Here is an 18800-nt window from a genome sequence, read left to right on the forward strand (position 1 = left end):
ACAATGACATAATGTACAGCACATTGCTATACAACACATATTCATGCACTGAATAAATGAGCTAACATTTGTTCTGGTACCTATTGTGCTGGAAGACCTCAAAGCCATAGATATCCAGCAGTCCTATGACTGATGATGAGCCCTTACTGCTGTTGTACACATCATCCTGCAGATAGACAGCACACAATACACTCAGTTTTATAGGTAGGAAGCAGCATTATGTAGCTAGCAAAAAGAGGAGCAGTAACTATGAGCTAGCTATCCTGAGTGATGTTTGTGTGAGACCTTGAATGCCAGAGACTGGTTGATCTTCTCCACCAGCCAGGTGAAGGCACGGCCATACACCGCTTTGGCCAAGGCATCACGGGCTGCCACAGCCTGCTCAAAACTCAACGGGCTTATCATCTGGGACACACACACACACACATATTAGTGATGCAAAATACTTTAGTACCCTCTCTTTAAAACCACAATCTAAATATGCATGCCATACACATCAAAGGCATACTGTATTACTTGTTTGTAAGTGGGATATTAAATTATATTATATTACCAGGCATAGTTCTGTATCAAGTGAAACAGCCCGCCATAGACACTCACCTCCTCCCCTTTGGCAGTGATTTTCTTATGAGTGAGAGCCTCTTTCAGTGCTGCTCCATCCACACCTAACAGCTGCAGGACAAGCAGGACAACATCAACATCTGCCTTTAGAATGGGGAATGTGTGTGTGTGTTAGAATGGGGAGTTTGTGTGTGTGTGTGTGTGATGGGGGTGTAGGGTATCGTTCATCTTCATAGTTCCAACCTTGGACAGGTATTTGAGCTGAGGCTCAGTGGTGATCTGGTTTTCCCCATTCTTTCCTTCTCCAAACTGAGTGTTCCCAAGATGGAGGACACTGGCGATTATATTCAACAGATCCTAAAGCGGGAGAGTGAACAGACATTTAAACCATGACCTTCTCATTCTTCATGGTGAAACTTTGGGTTGAGTGAAATTTGTTTGCAGTGAAAAACGGTATGCACTATTATTATACACTAAAATGTCTCTAACCTCCACCTCATCCTCATGGAAGCCGATGACGGTCAGGGCCTTCCTCACTGTTCTCCAGTCATTCTTATCATTGATGGAGCTCACCCTAGGACAGCAACCCTGAGAGGAACAGGACATCACTGATCAAATAACTGTGCACACACACACACAGACACACACACATGCGCATGCACAAACACACACCATGACCAGGTATTGGTATTTCTGGGCGTTTCTCTCCAATCCCAGCTTGCTGAGAAGGTCTTGTTCTCCTCCCTCGAGCAGCTGGTAGAAAATATGGAAGTTCCTCTCGCCGTGGTTCTGGTGCACAACACGGGACTTCTCCAGCAGGTAGTTGAGGATGTGGCCTCCTATCGGCGCCCCCTAGGGGAGGTTAGGAACAGGGACCGTCAAGGTACTGCTGAATGTGGTCCTACTAGAGCTGCATTAAAGCCGATTTATGCTTGATCCGAAAATGCTGTCTGAAGGCTCCATACATATATTGTAGCACAATATAAACACAAACTCACTTCTTTGACAACTTCCTTCACAACAGCTCTGCTCCGCAAAGTGCAAAAAGTATGAATGCCCTGACTTCTACAGAGGCCACATCGCAGTAAATGATGTACGGCCAATGCAGATGCGGAATGACCATAAATTGTCTTTTAGCTGAATTATGCCCTCATGACTTAGACTCATAGTAAGGCATGCTGTATGGTAAGACCTGAATGCAACATGTTTTAGTTATGCACAATCTTTTGATGGAATGGTGTGTTGTAGAGACAGTATGGCATGAGTATCAGCGATAGTAGACTTATGTGAGGAAAATCCCTTAACCCAGGAGCCAAAAGAAAGAAGAACAAAAGGCTTACCCTGAAGTCAAACTGGACATCCATGTATTTGCCAAACCGGCTGGAATTGTCATTACGCAGTGTTTTGGCATTACCAAAAGCCTGTAGAGAGAGAGAAGTGAGTGAGGGGAACAACAGAGATAAGATCAAACACAGCTGAAAGAGAGGAAGCATTAACAGTACAGTAATAGCATGTTCACAGCAGCACCTATCTATTGTTATGGCTTTGTCGGAGATTGGTTCAAAATATGCAATATATCAACATGATTTCCCTCATCCACAAATAGATTTACTAGTTTGAAGCAACATGATTTTGTAGTGGGCCATTCATTTATCTTTGATGTTACACCAGTCTCAGTACCCCTGCTATAAATGTCCTTCCTCCTCCAGAGCCTTAGTGGTGCTCATGGGAAGAGATCCTTGGCAGGGGATCTTGAGAGGCGGCGGGGGGTATACCGTACCTCCAGAACAGGGTTGGACTGCAGCAGGCGGTCCCGGAGCGTACTCAAGTGGTCAGTGACAGGGCAGGTAGTGGCGTAGTACTGGAGGATCTTCTTGGAGGCCTCAGTCTTCCCTGCTCCGCTCTCCCCAGAGATCAGGATACACTGGTCCCTCCTCTCAGTCCGCATGGCCCGGTACGTGTTGTCTGACACCGCATAGCTACAGGATAGAGAAACAGAGGGGTGGGATACAAACAGGATGTCAGCTAATGATCCAGCTCATACTGGTGTTTTCACATACAGTTAATCACGATCATATTTAAAACACACAATACATACTGTAAATGTATTGTACCCAATGCAGATTCATATGTAGGCCTACTGTATGTACATAAAGACATCTACACATACATGCTGGTCCTGCTTGGTCAGAGAGAGGTTCAGGATCAGGGGTCAGAGGGTGACTCACATGTGGGGTGATATCTCGTAGAAGCTGACCCCTCGGTAGCGCTCCATGTGCGCCTTGGAGTAGATCTCCAGGTCCTTGTTGGGGTTCACTGACACCAACACTGATCCTATGTAGGTCTGATACGGGGCGACAAGACCCGTACACTGCCGTCACCAACCCCTCAAACACTGACATAAAATAAACCTTAACCAAACATTATGTGAAGCTATGTAGGATCAGTCGTGAAGAGGGCACGACAACACCTCTTCCCCCTCAAGATGCTTAAAAGATTCGGCATGGGCCCTGAGACCCTCAAAAAGTCACTACTTAGCATCCGACTGCAGGCACTACAGAAGGTAGTGCGTATGGCCCAGTACATCACTGGGGCCGAGCTATCTGCCATCCAGGACCGCTATACCAGGAGGTGTCTAAGAAAGGCCCTAAACATTTTCTAAGACTCCAGCCACCCAAGTCATAGACTGTTCTCTCTGCTACCGCACGGCAAGCAGTACCGATGCACCAAGTCTGAAACCAACAGGACCCTGGACAGCTTCTAACCCGAAACCACAAGACTGCTAAATAGTTAGTCAGGTTAGCTATAGGTTAACGATTTATCTGCATTGACCCTTTTTGCACTAAGTCCTTTGACTTATCACATACACTGCTGTTACTGTTTATTATCTATCCTGTTGCCTAGTCACTTTATTCCTACCCATATGTACATAGAGTGCATTTAGAAAGTATTCAGACCCCTTGACTTTTTCAACATTTTGTTATGTTACAGTCTTATTCTAAAATTTATCAAATCAATCTTCACACAATAACCCATAATGACGAAGCAAAAACTGTTTTTTTTTTGGTTTTTTTTGCAAATGTATAAAAAAAATAAAAAACAGAAATACCTTATTTACATAAGTAGTCAGACCCTTTACTATGTTACTCGAAATTGAGCTCAGGGTGCATCCAGTTTCCATTGATCACCCTTGAGATGTTGCTACAACTTGATTGGAGTCCATCTGTGGTAATTTCAATTGATTGGACATGATTTGGAAAGGCACACACCTGTCTATATAAGGTTCCACAGTTGACAGTGCATGTCAGATCAAAAACCAAGCCATGGGGTCGAAGGAATTGTCCGTAGAGCTCCAAGACAGGATTGTGTTAAAAAAATATGTTTTCAGCATTGAAGGTCCCCAAGATCATAATGGCCTCCATTCATTCTTAAATGGAAGAAGTATGGAACCACCAAGACTCTTCCTAGAGCTGGCCCCCCGGCCAAACTGAGCAATCGGGGGAGAAGGGCCTTGGTAAGGGCAGTGACCAAGAACCCGATGGTCACTCAGAGCTCTAGAGTTGTCCTTCTGGAAGGTTCTCCCATCTCTGCAGCACTCCACTAATCAGGCCTCTATGGTAGAGTGGCCAGACGGAAGCCAATCCTCAGTAAAGCACATGACAGCCCGCTTGGAGTTTGCCAAAAGGTACCTAAAGAACTCTCAGACAATGAGAAACAAGATTCTCTGATCTGATGAAACCAAGATTGAACTCTTTGGCCTGAATGCCAAGCGTCACGTCTGGAGGAAACCTGGCACCATCCCTACGGTGAAGCATGGTGGTGGCAGCATCATGCTCTGGGAATGTTTTTCAGTGGAGACTGGGAGACTAGTCAGGATGGAGGGAAAGATGAACGGAGCAAACTACAGGGAGATCCTTGATGAAAACCTGCTCCAGAGCACTCAGGACCTCAGACTGGAGCGAAGGTTCACCTTCCAACAGGCCAACGACCCAATCACGCAGACAAGACAATGTAGGAGCAGCTTTGGGACACGTCTCTGAATGTCCTTGAGTGGCCCAGCCAGAGCCTGGACTTGAACCCCATCGAACATCTCTGGAGAGACCTGAAAATAGCTGTGCAGTGACGCTCCCCATCCAACCTGATTGAGCTTGAGAGGATCTGCAGAGAAGAATGGGAGAAATTCCCCAAATACAGGTTTTCCAAGCTTGTAGCGTCATACCGGCAGGTAGCCTAGTGGTTAGAGCGTTGGGCCAGTAACTGAAAGGTTGCTAGATCGAATCCCCGAGCTGATAAGGTAAAAATCTGTAGTTCTGCCCCTGAACAAGGCAGTTAGCCCACTGTTCTAAAGCCATCATTGTAAATAAGAATTTGTTCTTAACCGACTTGCCTAGTTAAATAAAGGTTCAAGGCTAACAAAGTACTGAGGGTCTGAACACTTATGTAAATGTGATGTTCCCATTTTTAATTTGAAATATATTTGCTAACATTTCTAAAAACCTGTTTTTGCTTTGTCATTATAGGGTATTGTGTGTAGATTGATGAGGGGAAAAAACAATTGTATCCATTTTAGAATAAGGCTGTAACATAACAAAATGTGGAAAAAGTCAAGGGGTCTGAATACTCGTTGTGTATTTATTCCTTTCTCGTGTTATTTCTATATTTTTATATATTTTTTAATTTTGGGGGGGTTAGTCTACACCTGCTGTTTACGAAGCATGTGACAATAATTTTTATAGGACCAATATTTCCATAATGATATGATTCTTTACATAGATGAGGTTCTCCCCAAAACGTCGGCGCAGGTTTTCGATGAAGGCCGCCTCGCTGGTGTAGTTCTCCAGCAGGACAAAGTCCTGCACCCCCACCCTGTCACGTGCTGTCAGAGTACTCTCCATAACTAGATGAACTCTGCCCTCACCTCCCAAATCCTAGAAAGAGAGAGAGAAATAGATAGAGAGGGATGGGGTGAGAAGAGGGGGGGTCTTCATTGCCTGCTGCTCTTTCCCCAGATACACGATACACATAACCCAAATTGACCCCACCAATATGCACTTCATCTAGACACGATAGAATTTGACAGGTATAAGCAATATGTTAAAATCCTCACCTTGCCCCCTGATAGGCTTGGAGTAATTTTCCCCATATCGCTTACATAACCTCTTAGTTAGAGGTTCGAGTTGGGATTGAGTGTATACCGACAACACCACAGCACTGCAAATAAACAGGTCTACAAGAGGCTTGTCAAGAACAACCACATCAACCAGAGGAAAGCACACACAGGACATTCAGACATACAGAACACAAATCAAACAATGATGACATTTCAAGAATCCCTAATATAAACAGTGTCTCTAAGCTCCTCTATTGTGTGATTGTGAGATAGCGTATTGGGATGTATATACAGTAAATACAGGCCATAGCTCCAGTCAGGTTCTGACCAATGCCGTTAAAGATGTGTGTGTACATGTAAACACTGGTACACTGATGGCAAACATGACAGGAATTAATATCCAGAGAAGTTCACCGTCATGTCCATCAGAAAAAAATCCCAAGGGTACAGACACATAAATAAAAATATACCTACTGTGGATTATCCAGCTATGACTGTACTATAATCCAGCAGTACAGACCAGAATTTCAAGGCTAGGCTACATCCTATATTCCAGCACAGTGCTACTACAACCAATAGCCTCTAGTTTGTTTGATCACTCTCTGTATCTTTTGAACAGAGTAAGCCAGCCCCTCCTAACACACACATTCACACATGCACGGACCCCCACCCACCCACAAACATACACACATGCAAGCACGCACGCACGGACGCACACGCACACACAAAGGGAGAGGAAGAATGGGGCCAGGTGCTTTGGGAACACACAGCCCTGTCAGGGGTGTTGTTAGGGGCTCGTTAAAGGTAATTAACTGGTCGTTATCTCTGAACGCTTAATGGTGGAAAATCCTTGAAACAACACAAGGACAACAGTGGAGTGTAGCCAAGAACTTTGAGCAGAGGAAGGCCAGGAGACACTTCCACTCTGTGCTCTAACCCCTCTAACTCAGTGTATTGTTCTCCTACTCACATCTGCAGGTGGCCTTCCTGCAGCCAGTAAAACAGAGGAATTCTTTCTCACACACACATGAATACATAGCGATTAGCGAATCAGTCTGATTTTCCGAAGGATATAACTGAAGTATTTTAGGGTCAGGTTTAGGGTCAGGTCTTCAAGGAACTCCATTGAATGTGTCTTTTGTGTGTTTCTCTCAACTCTAATGCTTTAGCTCACACCCTTATTCTGCCTCTTTAAAGGGTTGTGAGTGGACTCTCAAGTAGTGTAGGCATAGTTGCTGTTGTCCTGTGGCCCTCAGTGAAAAGATATGTGCAGTACGTACTCATCAGAAATGCACAAGATTCTAGGTCAGGGGCGTCATGCACCCATTCTTTTAGAGGGAAGTACGTGAGGATGAACGGAGGTGGTCCGGAGGTGGAAAATTCTAAGAATTTAGCATTTTTTAAACACCTGAGACAGATTTTTCCTGCAATGTAGAGCCATAATCATTATGCCCAATTCCATGTCAACATTACGTATCTTTTTCTGCATAGATTACATTCTAAGCATACCTCTTTACCTGTTCAATTGTCATTTTAAAATAATGCACATTGATTCTTTAATGCCTTAAGGGTTGTTCCACCTCAAAAAGCACAAGAAATAGGATTTCGACACCCTCCATCTCAGATTGTTCTGAAACTGTTTTTGTTGTTATTAAAAAGAAATAAGATTAGTATTCCTGCAACAGTATTTTGTTGAAATATAATTTGATCTCTAAAGAAATTAATATAATTGATTGCACCCAAATTGGTAATTTAAATTTTTAGGATTCATATAATATTCAGTAAATATAGTATGTACTATAACATCTGATTGTGACTATAAATTTATAAGTTAGACATGAGGAATCCCAAAAATAAATCAGATGCCACCAACGGACACCCCACACCCCACGCCCCACGGGAATTCCACCCCAAAAACAAGTATATAGTATCAGTTTTCTATGTTAGTATGGAGGAGTTGTGGTTCGGAAAATTGTTTCTTCATCCTATGTAATGTATTCTCTGTTAATTTGGTGATGTCCCCCCCCCATTCAGAGAAATGTATAATTGAAGTTTTGTGGTTTATGTCCCATCCTACATTCTGATATTACCAGGTTCTGACCATTAGATAGATAGTTCACCCCATTATCAGCCTGAAAGCCTCATTCTGGGACATTTCTGCGAAAAGGTAGCTGCCATTTCTCTTTTTCAATGGAGAAAGATGAGTGTCACAGGGGTGACGTTTTTCCCAATACTTTTATTTATCCTTTATTTAACTAGGCAAATCCGTTAAGAACAGATTATTATTTACAATGACAGCCTACCCCATCCAAACCCTAACAATGCTGGGCCAATTGTGCACCATCCTATGGGACTCCCAATCACGGCCGATTGTGATACAGCCTGGAATCGAACCAGGGTCTGTAATGACGCCTCTAGCACTGAGATGCAGTGCCTTAGACCGCTGCGCCACTCGGGAGCCCAATACATTAGGTTCAATGTGAAAAGAGACCTGAAAATAGTTGTGTAGCGATGCACCCCATCAAACCAGACAGAGCATGAGAGGATCTGTAGAGAAGAATGGGAGAAACTCCCCAAATACAGGTGTGCCAAGTTTGTAGCGACATACCCAAAAAGACTTAATGCTGTAATCACTGCCAAAGGTGCTTCAACAAAGTACTGAGTAAAGGGTCTGAATACTTGTGTAAATGGCATATTTCAGATATTTTCTAAAATGTTCTAAAAAACAGTTTTTGCTTCATCATTATGAGGTATTGTGTGTAGATAAATGAGGGGAAAACTATGTAATACATTTTTGAATAAGGCTGTAACGTAACAACATTTGGAAAAAGTCAAGGGGTCTGAATACTTTCTGAATGCACTGTATATTTGTTTCTACTGCCCTTTTGAATGTAATATAATTTATTTGAAGCGCTGTAACTAATTTTGTGGTGATCATGCTTAAATGTGTTGCTCACATTGCTTGAACTGTGGTTCTCAGAGCACCGTTGGAAATGAGACCCTGTTATCAATGGGTTCCCCTGGTTAAATAAAGGTTAATAAATAAATAAAAAAACATTGTAGCACAGTTGTTTTGTGCCATTTCTTTACCCTAACCATCTCCCTGTAGTTTTGAGCAGTTCTGCATCAACTATTGCAATGAGAAGCTGCAACAGCTGTACATTGAGCTCACCTTCAAGTCTGAGCAGGAGGAGTACGAGGCAGAGGGCATCACTGTGAGTCAGGGAGGGTCGAGGGGTACTCAGAGAGAGAGAGGGGTGTTTTCATTCAAATAGACAAAACAAGAATTGAGGTATACTAAGAAAAACACATTGTAGTGATGAACAAAATACTGAGTAAAGGGTCGGAATACTTATGTATATGTGATATTTCCATGTTTCAAATTTATAAATGAGCAAAAAGTTCTAAAATCCTGTAATTGCTTCGTCATTATCAAGGGAACTGAAGACTTTCCGAATGCACTGATTCAGCTGCAGATCAATTTTGTTGTTGAGTGGATGGTTGGGGGGCCAGAACATAATTACAAATCATTTGCAGACTGCATATTGACCGCAAGAAGCGCCAACAGATATATTATATAATATTTGATTAAAACATAATAATTTCAAACCTTGGTTACATTTGTATACAATCACATGTCTCTCTATTATGCGTGGGAATACTTGGGAACAGACTGCCAAAATTAAAATCACTTGGAGCTGATTTCCTGGTGTTTTTAAAGTATTTTATGTCCAACAATGAAAATTCAAAAAAATGATGTTTGCTCGGAAAACTTGGTGGGCCAAATGAAACCGCCAGTTGAGGAACCATGGCGTGGGATGGGGGGGGGGGGGGGGGGGTCTGTGGTTGGCTTTTGACCATCTCTTTGGATTCCTCATGTCTTAGTCATTGTTAGAAAACAGTTTGGTCTAAATCAGATGTTAGGTACTATTATTATTTAATATTATATATATAATATTATAATATTATATATAATTTGGGTGCAATCAATTTGCTTAATTTCTCAGAGATCAAATTATATTTCAACAAAATAATGTTTCCAGAATGCTTATCTTATCTGTTTCTACTACAGAAACAATTTCAGAACAATCTGAGATGGTGGGTGTCATGGCTTGCTGAAATGACATGGAACGACTCCTATAGTAGTGAGGGTTGAAGGTATTGTAGTCCTATGTAGCCAAAAGGGTTGTGGATCTATGAGAGGCAGCAGGGACTTGGCTCTGGGTCCTTTAAGTCAGCTCAGTTGGGCTGATTCCCCTCAGTCTCTTCCTTATAAGGTGCCCCTCTCTTCTGTCCCCAGACAAACCTACTATGAGTGGACACACATCATCTCCACAGCTGGCTCTCTATCATGGATGTGCTAGCACTGGACAGTATGGAAAAATACCAGCTACAGTATGTCCCTGGAATGCCTAGAATCAGTCGCAGGAAATGTAGATGACACAATGTAATGATGGGACAACTTTAGTCCAAACACATACAGTACCAGTCATAACTTTGGACACACCTACCCATTCAAGGGTTTTTCTTTATTTGTACATTTTCTACATTGTAAAATACTAGTGAAGACATCAAAACTATGAAATAACACATGGAATCATGTAGCAACCAAAAAAGTGTTAAACAAATCAAAATATATTTTAGAGTTTAGATTTGCCAAAGTAGCCACCCTTTGCCTTGATGACAGATTTGCACTCTTGGCATTCTCTCAACCAGCTTCATGATGTAGTCACCTGGAATGCATTTCAATGAACAGATGTGCCTTAACCTATGCATGTCAACATCAGAAGCCTCCTCCCTAAGTTTGTTTTACTCACTGCTTTAGCACACTCCGCCAACCCTGATGTCCTTGCCGTGTCTGAATCCTGGTTTAGGAAGGCCACCAAAAATTCTGAGATTTCCATACCCAACTGCAACATTTTCCATCAAGATAGAACTGCCAAAGGGGGAGGAGTTGCAATCTACTGCAGAGACAGCCTGCAAAGTTCTGTCATACTTTTTTGAACATCTAATTTGAAAAATGAACCTCTCCAGAAATAAGTCTCTCACTGTTGCCACCTGCTATCGACCCCCCTCCTCTCCCAGCTGTGCCCTGGACACCGTTTGTGTATTGATCGCCCCCCATCTAGATTCAGATTTCGTTCTGTTAAGTGACCTAAACTGGGATATGCTTAACACCCCGGCAGTCCTACAATCTAAGCTAGATGCCCTCAATCTCACACAAATCATCAAGGAACCCAACATGTACAACCCTAAATCCGTAAACATGGGCACCCTCATAGACATTATCCTGACCAACTTGCCCTCCAAATACACCTCCTCTGTTTTCAATCAGGATCTCAGCGATCACTGCCTAATTGCCTCTATCCGCTATGGGGTGGTCAAACGACCACCCCTTATCACTGTCAAAATCTCCCTAAAACACTTCTCTGAGCAAGCCTTTCTAAACGACCTGGCCCGGGTATCCTGGAAGGATATTGACCTCATCCCGTTAGTCGAGGATGCCTGGTCATTCTTTAAAAGTAATTTCCTCACCATCTTAGATAAGCATGCCGTTCAAAAAACGCAGAACTAAGAACAGACATAGCCCTTGGTTCCCTCCAGACCTGACTGCCCTCGACCAGCACAAAAACATCCTGTGGCGGACTGCAATAGCATCGAATAGTCCCCGCGATATGCAACTGTTCAGGGAAGTCAGGAAAGCTAAGGCTAGTCCAACCCCGGCCAACGCCCCCATAGCAGATGTTCTGAAATACAGTGCCTTGCGAAAGTATTCGGCCCCCTTGAACTTTGCGACCTTTTGCCACATTTCAGGCTTCAAACATAAAGATATAAAACTGTATTTTTTTGTGAAGAATCAACAACAAGTGGGACACAATCATGAAGTGGAATGACATTTATTGGATATTTCAAACTTTTTTAACAAATCAAAAACTGAAAAATTGGGTGTGCAAAATTATTCAGCCCCTTTACTTTCAGTGCAGCAAACTCTCTCCAGAAGTTCAGTGAGGATCTCTGAATGATCCAATGTTGACCTAAATGACTAATGATGATAAATACAATCCACCTGTGTGTAATCAAGTCTCCGTATAAATGCACCTGCACTGTGATAGTCTCAGAGGTCCGTTAAAAGCGCAGAGAGCATCATGAAGAACAAGGAACACACCAGGCAGGTCCGAGATACTGTTGTGAAGAAGTTTAAAGCCGGATTTGGATACAAAAAGATTTCCCAAGCTTTAAACATCCCAAGGAGCACTGTGCAAGCGATAATATTGAAATGGAAGGAGTATCAGACCACTGCAAATCTACCAAGACCTGGCCGTCCCTCTAAACTTTCAGCTCATACAAGGAGAAGACTGATCAGAGATGCAGCCAAGAGGCCCATGATCACTCTGGATGAACTGCAGAGATCTACAGCTGAGGTGGGAGACTCTGTCCATAGGACAACAATCAGTCGTATATTGCACAAATCTGGCCTTTATGGAAGAGTGGCAAGAAGAAAGCCATTTCTTAAAGATATCCATAAAAAGTGTTGTTTAAAGTTTGCCACAAGCCACCTGGGAGACAAACATGTGGAAGAAGGTGCTCTGGTCAGATGAAACCAAAATTGAACTTTTTGGCAACAATGCAAAACGTTATGTTTGGCGTAAAAGCAACACAGCTCATCACCCTGAACACACCATCCCCACTGTCAAACATGGTGGTGGCAGCATCATGGTTTGGGCCTGCTTTTCTTCAGCAGGGACAGGGAAGATGGTTAAAATTGATGGGAAGATGGATGGAGCCAAATACAGGACCATTCTGGAAGAAAACCTGATGGAGTCTGCAAAAGACCTGAGACTGGGACGGAGATTTGTCTTCCAACAAGACAATGATCCAAAACATAAAGCAAAATCTACAATGGAATGGTTCAAAAATAAACATATCCAGGTGTTAGAATGGCCAAGTCAAAGTCCAGACCTGAATCCAATTGAGAATCTGTGGAAAGAACTGAAAACTGCTGTTCACAAATGCTCTCCAACCTCACTGAGCTCGAGCTGTTTTGCAAGGAGGAATGGGAAAAATTTCAGTCTCTCGATGTGCAAAACTGATAGAGACATACCCCAAGCAACTTACAGCTGTAAATCGCAGCAAAAGGTGGCGCTACAAAGTATTAACTTAAGGGGGCTGAATAATTTTGCACGCCCAATTTTTCAGTTTTTGATTTGTTAAAAAAGTTTGAAATATCCAATAAATGTCGTTCCACTTCATGATTGTGTCCCACTTGTTGTTGATTCTTCACAAAAAATACAGTTTTATATCTTTATGTTTGAAGCCTGAAATGTGGCAAAAGGTCGCAAAGTTCAAGGGGGCCGAATACTTTCGCAAGGCACTGTAGCTGCAAAACCTGAACCAGTACAAATCAGCTGGGCTAGACAATCTGGACCCTCTCTTTATAAAACTATCCGCATCCATTGTTGCAACCCCTATTACCAGCCTGTTCAACCTCTATTTCATATCGTCCGAGATCCCTAAAGATTGGAAAGCTGCCGCGGTCATCCCCCTCTTCAAAGGGGGTGACACCCTAGACACAAACTGTTATAGACCTATATCCATCCCTGCCCTGCCTATCTAAAGTCTTCGAAAGCCAAGTTAATAAACAGATCACCGACCATTTCGATTCCCACCGTACCTTCTCCGCTGTGCAATCCGGTTTCCGAGCCGGTCACGGGTGCACCTCAGCCACGCTCAAGGTACTAAACGATATCATAACCGCCATCAATAAAAGACAGTACTATGCAGCCGTCTTCATCGACCTGGCCAAGGCTTTCGACTCTGTCAATCACTGTATTCTTATCGGCAGACTCAATAGCCTTGGTTTTTCTAATGACTGCCTCGCCTGGTTCACCCACTACTTTGCAAACAGAGTTCATTGTCAAATCGGAGGGCATGTTGTCCGGACCTCTGGCAGTCTCTACGGGGGTGCCACAGGGTTAAATTCTCGGGCAGACTCTCTTCTCTGTATATATCAATGATGTTGCTCTTGCTGCGGGCGATGTCCTGATCTCCCTCTACGCAGACGACACCATTCTGTATACTTCTGGCCCTTCCTTGGACACTGTGCTAACAAACCTCCAAACGAGCTTCAATGCCATACAACACTCCTTCCGTGGCCTCCAACTGCGCTTAAACGCTAGTAAAACCAAATGCATGCTTTTCAACCGTTCGCTGCCCTCACCCGCCCGCCCGACTAGCATCACCACCCTCGATATCATCTACAAAATAGCTTCCAATACCCTACTCAGCAAACTGGATGCAGTCTATCACAGTGCCATCCGTATTGTCACCAAATCACCTTATACTACCCACCACTGCGACCTGTATGCTCTAGTCGGCTGGCCCTCGCTACACATTAGTCGCCAGACCCACTGGCTCCAGGTCATCTATAAGTCTATGCTAGGTAAAGCTCCGCCTTATCTCAGTTCACTGGTCACGATAACAACACCCACCCGTAGCACACGTTCCAGCAGGTATATCTCACTGATCATCCGCAAAGCCAACACCTCATTTGGCCGCCTTTCCATCCAGTTCTCTGCTGCCAGTGACTGGAATGAATTGCAACAATCTCTGAAGTTGGAGACTTTTATTTCCCTCACCAACTATCTGAGCAGCTAACCGATCACTGCAGCTGTACATAGTCCATCTGTAAATAGCCCACCCAATCTACCTACCTCATCCCCATACTGTTCTTATTTTATTTACTTTTGCACATCATCATCTGCTCATTTATCACTCCAGTGTTAATCTGCTAAATTGTAATTATTCACTCCTATGGCCTATTTATTGCCTACCTCCTCATGCCTTTTGCACACACTCTTTTTTCTACTGTGTCATTGACTTGTTTATTGTGTTATTGGCTTGTTAATTGTGTACTCCATGTGTCACACTGCTTTGCTTTATCTTGGCCAGGTCGCAGTTGCAAATGAGAACTTGTTCTCAACTAGCCTACCTGGTTAAATAAAGGTGAAATAAAAAATACATTTAAAAAAAACCTCTCCAGGCTAGATGGGACCCTACCGTCCCACCTGACCAACATCCAGTGAAAGTGCAGGGCGCCAAATTCAAACTACAGAATTGTAAATATTTAACATTCTTGAAAATACACATGCAATATGTCAAAATAAAGCTTAACTTCTTGTTAATCCAGCCAATGTGTCAGATTTCAAAAATGCTTTATGGCGAAAGGATACCATGCGATTATCTGAGGACAGCACCCCATCAAACAAACACATGACAATAATATTTCAACCCGCCAGGCGTGACACAAAACTCAGAAATAACGATATAATTCATGCCTTACCTTTGAAGATCTTCTTCTGTTGGCACTCCAAAATGTTGCATAAACATCAGAAATGGTCCTTTTGTTCGATAATGTCCTTTTTATATCCATAAAAACTAAGTTTAGCTGGCGCGCATCAGTCAATAATCCACTCAGTTTCCCTCCGTCAAAATGCATACAAAATGAATCCCAAATGTTACTAATAAACTTTTCCAAACAATTCAAACAACATTTATAATCAAACCTTAGGTATCCTAATACGCAAATAAACTTAATTCAAATTTAAGACAGAAAATCATAATTGTCTTTACCGGAGATAAACAACAAAGAACGCGCTTTCCTTCACGCACTTGGAATCACTAAAGCCAAAATGGGAGCCACCTAGAAAAACAATTTAAAGGTAATTTTGCTAAAAACCAGCCTGAAACTCTTTCTAAAGACTGTTGACATCTAGTGGAAGCCCTAGGAACTGCAATTTGGGAGGACTTGGGCTTATAATTCAAATTCAAGCCATTGAAAACAGTGTTTTTGGGATGATGTTTTTGGGATGGTTTGGTCTCTGGGTTTCGCCTGCCATATCAGTTCTGTTATACTCACATAATTTGAACCGTTTTAGAAACTTTAGAGGATTTTCTATCTAAATCTAATTATATGCATATCCTAGCTTCTGGGCCTCAGAAACAGGCAGTTTACTTTGGGCACGCTTTTCATGCGGAGGTGAAAATAATGCCCCCTATCCCAAAGAAGTTAAAAGTTAATGTGTGGAATTTATTTCGTTCTAAATGCATTTGAGCCAATCACTTGTGTTGTGACATGGTAGGGTTGGTATACAGAAGATAGCCCTATTTGGTAAAAGACCAAGTCCATATTAGGGCAAGAACAGGTCAAATAAGCAGAGAAAAAGGACAATCCATCATTACTTTAAGACATGAAGGTCAGTCAATACGGAAAATTTCAAGAACTTTTAATGTTTCTTCAAGTGCAGTCGCAAAAACCATCCAGCACTATGATGAAACTGGCTCTCATGAGGACCGCCACAGGAAAGGAAAACCCAGAGTTACCTGTGCTGCAGAGGATAAATTCATTAGAGTTAACTGCAACTCAGAAATTGCAGCCCAAATAAATGCTTCATAGAATTCAAGTAACAGACATCTCAACATCAACTGTACAGAGGAGACTGCATGAATCAGGCCTTCATGGTTGAATTGCTGCAAAGAAACCATTCAGATTTTTTTTTTTTGAGGCCACTCTCTTTTCAATGGGTTTTCATTGGGAATCCAGATTTCTAAGGGACTTGCTTGCAGTTCCTACCACTTCCACTGGATGTCACCAGTCCTTAGAAATTGGTTGAGGATTTTCCTTTGTGTAATGAAGAAGTAGCCCTGTTCAAAACGAGGGTCACTTCATTTGTACTGTTTGATAGAGGCGCGTGACCAGAAAGCTAGCGTCAGTTTGTTTTCTTCCTGTATTGAACACAGATAATCCCGTATTCAATTTGATTGATTATTGACTTTAAAATATACCTAAAGTTGTATTACAAAAGTAGTTTGATATGTTTTGGCAAAGTTTACAGGTAACTTTTGAGATATTTTGTAGTCATATTGCATAAGTTGGAACCAGTGTTTTTCTGGATCAAACGCGTCAAATAAATTGACATTTTGGATATATATGGACGGAATTAATCGAACAAAATGACCATTTGTGATGTTTATGGGACATATTGGAGTGCCAACAAAAGAAGCTCGTCAAAGGTAAGGCATGATTTATATTTTTTATTTCTGCGTTTTGTGTCGTGCCTGCAGGGTTGAAATATGCTTTCTCTCTTTGTATACGGAGGTGCTAGCCTCAGATAATAGCATTGTTTGCTTTCGCCAAAAAGCCTTTTGAAATCGGACATGTTTGTGGGATTCACAACACGTGTAGCTTTAATTTGGTATCTTACATGTGTGATTTCACGAAAGTTCGATTTTTATAGTAATTTATTTGAATTTGGCGCTCTGCATTTTCACTGGCTTTTGGCCAGGTGGGACGCTAGCGTTCCACATATCTCAGAGAGGTTTTAACCAGCATGGCTAACACAGCATTCTGCAACAATACGCCATGCACTTAGTGGGACTATCATTTGTTTTTCAACAGGACAATGACCCAACACACCTCCCGGCTGAGAAAGGGCTATTTGACCAAGAAAGAGAGTGATGGTGCTGCATCAGATGACCTGGCCTCCACAATCACCCGACATCAACCCAAATGCGAGGAGGAAAAGCAGCCAACAAGTGCTCAGCATATGTGGAAACTCCTTCAATACTGTTGGAAAAACATTCCTGGTGAAGCTAGTTGAGAGAATGCCAAGAGTGTGCAAAGCTGTCATCAAGGCAAATGGTGGCTACTTTGAAGATTCTCAAATATAAAATATATTTTGATTTGTTTTTGGGTTACTATGTGATTTCATGTGTTATTTCATAGTTTTGATGTCTTCACTATTATTTTACAATGTAGAAAATAGTACAAATAAAGAAAAACCCTTGAATGAGTAGGTGTGCCCAAACAATTGACTTGTACTGTACACCATGACTCATGCTGAGCACATTATTTGTGATTGATGAATGACTGAACGTGTCTCCCTTTCCTCTTTGTGGTCGCTGTGAGGGCAACCCAACATGAGCTTACATTACCTTCAGAGGAATGTTCCATATGTTCCGTACACATCTGCTCTGTGTGTTCTGCAACACACACACACACAAACAGACATCTATGACATGTTATGAGCAGCATGTAGAGAAAGGAAAAGGATCTTACCCTGCCTCGGTACCTCATCCTGTCCTAGCTTAGTGTTTGATGATCTCGCTCTCTGTTTTTGGTGCCTCTGGAGTCACTGGTCCTCCCTCCTCGTCAGGAAGACTCCCTATGTGTTCTAGTTAGTCTCTCTGTCCATGTGCAATAGATTCAGATTACAGTTACTCTCTCCTTCTTCTCGCTCTCTCGCACACAGTACAGTATACTGTCTCTGTTTCTGTAAGTCTGGTTCTCTCTTCCAAACACACACATACACCCCACTCCCCCTCCCTCGCTCTCTCTTTTCTCTCAGTCCCTCCTGCTACCCTATGAGGACAAAACACACAGCATCAAGCCTAAATACCAGCAGTTCAACTTGTTTACACCTTCAGCCCGGTAGTCCCATTGACAGATCAAGAAAACATCCTCTTCTCCACTAGTCCGCAAGTTCTTAAACCACCGATCTGAAACACGGGCTGTAACTCCACTCCACACATTTGGACCGGAGCAACTTCCAAAAAAGAAAGAGAGAGAAAACATACGAGGTAAAGTATGCTGTCTGAGCCAGAACAAAGAATAGAGGGCAAAGAAAAGGAATATTTCAAAAGGTTTGGAAAAATATCCAAACAGCCCATGGACGTTAACAAAACATGTAATCGCTCTGAAACTATATAAAAAAGTTACAAAAATCACATGACTGAGGCCTGAGGGCATTATTTCCCTCCCTCCCTCCTTCCTTCCCTCATTCCCTCCCTCCCGTCTTCCCTTCTCCCACAAGCTGAGACAGATTTGTAGGAGATGACAGCAATAGAACTGTCACACCAACGAGATTCATTTCATACCCAACCCTCTCCTTTGGCTCTCTTCCCGTCCATAAAAAAAAACAGTCCATTCAACACAAGATGCATCACTCTCTTACAATAACACCAGCAGACATTTCTCTTATATCATTACTCTGCTGCCCCTTCTATGCCATATGTTTTTGTAGGCTACAGGCTATATGTTCACACATTTGTTCACACGTTTTGTGACTGTGTG

General features: G+C 42.5%; 1 protein-coding gene across 1 annotated transcript in view; it reads right to left on the reverse strand.

Annotated features, from left to right (window-relative positions):
* Positions 1–18444, reverse strand: part of LOC115105670 (unconventional myosin-Ic-like) — a 31543-nt gene extending 13099 nt beyond the window's left edge. Inside the window, exons 1-11 of the mRNA XM_029627953.2 lie at positions 17787–18444; positions 5331–5489; positions 2790–2905; positions 2342–2540; positions 1902–1982; positions 1234–1413; positions 1051–1149; positions 805–918; positions 601–672; positions 286–405; positions 81–166 (exon numbers count right to left, since the gene is read on the reverse strand). Coding sequence (XP_029483813.1) covers positions 81–166; positions 286–405; positions 601–672; positions 805–918; positions 1051–1149; positions 1234–1413; positions 1902–1982; positions 2342–2540; positions 2790–2905; positions 5331–5489; positions 17787–17804 — 1244 coding nt within the window. The 5' untranslated portion in view covers positions 17805–18444. The remainder of the gene's footprint in view (positions 1–80; positions 167–285; positions 406–600; positions 673–804; positions 919–1050; positions 1150–1233; positions 1414–1901; positions 1983–2341; positions 2541–2789; positions 2906–5330; positions 5490–17786) is intronic.
* Positions 18445–18800: the final 356 nt, after the last annotated feature.

Source organism: Oncorhynchus nerka, linkage group LG22 (genome assembly GCF_034236695.1).
Source record: "Oncorhynchus nerka isolate Pitt River linkage group LG22, Oner_Uvic_2.0, whole genome shotgun sequence".
NCBI lineage: Eukaryota > Metazoa > Chordata > Actinopteri > Salmoniformes > Salmonidae > Oncorhynchus > Oncorhynchus nerka.